The sequence below is a fragment of the Malania oleifera genome, chromosome 3 (genome assembly GCF_029873635.1).
Source record: "Malania oleifera isolate guangnan ecotype guangnan chromosome 3, ASM2987363v1, whole genome shotgun sequence".
Lineage (NCBI taxonomy): Eukaryota > Viridiplantae > Streptophyta > Magnoliopsida > Santalales > Ximeniaceae > Malania > Malania oleifera.
Window position 1 is genome coordinate 53378708 of NC_080419.1, and position 1749 is coordinate 53380456.

The window sequence follows — 1749 nt, forward strand, 5'->3', positions numbered from 1 at the left end:
GTCATGGCGGTTCCATATCATCCTTATTAACATAGTTCCTTCCATGCACTACAATACAAGTTCCACTACATATAATGATTTTTAGTTGAGAGGCATACATTAGGTCCAACTTTAATCCTCTTATCATTATTCCATAACAATTATGTATACAAAATGGAAAACAGAAATAACATTTTCATTATCGAGCTCAAATATCAATTGAACAACATACATTAAGATTCAATAATGCCCATCTTTTCAACATGACCAATAAATGTTTTGGGCGACAATCCTTTCGTCAAAGGATCTGCTATCATACAATTGGTGCTAATATGTTCAATTAACACTTCTTGTTTCTGTACATCTTCTTTAACAACAAAGTATTTAAATTCCATATACTTAGCACCCTTGGAATACTTATCATTCTTAGAGAAGGAGACAGCTGCGGAATTATCACAATAAATTTTCAGCAGCTTGGCGATACTATCGACTATTCCAAGTCCTGAAATAAAATTCCACAACCAATTAGCCTGAATTGTAGCCTCAAAGCAAGCTACAAATTCACCTTCCATAGTGGATGCAGCAATTATTGACTGCTTTGCACTCTTCCATGAAATTGCTCCTTCGGCTAGCAAGTATACATAGCCAAATGTGGACTTTCTTGTATCCGCACACCCAGTAAAATCAGAATCTGAATATCCAACCACCTCAAGATGATCAGACCTTCGATACATAAGCTTGTAATCTTTCATTCCTTGCAAGTATCTTAGAACTTTCTTTGCAGCCTTCCAGTGAATCATTCCTGGATTACTTTGATATCTTCTGAGCATTCCAACTGCAAAGCTAATGTTAGGCCTTGTGCACGTTTGAGCGTACATTAAGCTCCCAACAACAGATGCATAAGGTACATCCTTCATTTGCCTCTATTCCAGATCATTTTTAGGACTTTGCATGAGACTGAACTTGTCTCCTTTCTGAATTGGAATGGGTGATACTAAGTATTTGTTCATGTTAAATGATTACGCGCTTAAACTACCTAATTAGGCGTTTTAATTCATGCATTAGGGTTTATATTTTTAATTAAATGCCTAATTACTCTAAATATTTTAACAAGGTGTCCTATTGATGATCTCTGGGTTTTATTGAGTAATTTATGAATTTTTGGTAGTTTTTTTTATAGCAGAAAAACTATCGGGAGCTAAAACTAGTATTAGTTTGTAATTCGCGCATAACTTTTCCGTTCGAGTTTCGATCGAGATGATTCAAAATTTTGAAGAAAGTTAAGAAGATTATCTACAACTTCCATGTTTTGAGGTTCGAGAAAAACTAGCTCCAGGAGGGTCAAATTGGCCTCGTTCACAAAGAGAAAAATAAGAAAAAAAAAAGAAAAAAATAAAAATAAAATGGTAAACTGATGCGGCCATGCAGCCGGGTCGGATAGGCTCGCAGGTTGTAGGGCAGCTATCCCCCCTCCCCATTTATTTTTTCTTTCCCCCTTGTTCTCGAGAGCCCCAACACACCCCTGTTTTTCTTTTTTCTTTTTTCTTTTTTCTCAAACTTTCTCCTTGTTCTCTTTCTCTCCTTCTCTCATTCTCTCAAACTCTCACAGCAATCTTTCCTTCCTCTTCCGAACTCTCCTTCTCTCCTTTTCTCAAACTCTCACAGCAATCTTTCCTCCCTCTCCCAAACTCTCTTTCTCTCCGTCTCTCTCTTTCCCTTCTCTTACTTTATCTCTCGGCTCTCCCCTCCTCCCTTAGTCTCTCTCTCTCC

At 37.2% G+C, this 1749-nt stretch overlaps 1 protein-coding gene across 1 annotated transcript; it reads right to left on the reverse strand.

The window, feature by feature from the left end:
• Positions 1–212: 212 nt before the first annotated feature.
• Positions 213–896, reverse strand: LOC131151317 (secreted RxLR effector protein 161-like). The gene has a single exon (XM_058102566.1). The coding sequence runs from the start codon at positions 894–896 to the stop codon at positions 213–215; it is 684 nt and encodes a 227-aa protein (XP_057958549.1).
• Between the last annotated feature and the right edge of the window lie 853 nt (positions 897–1749).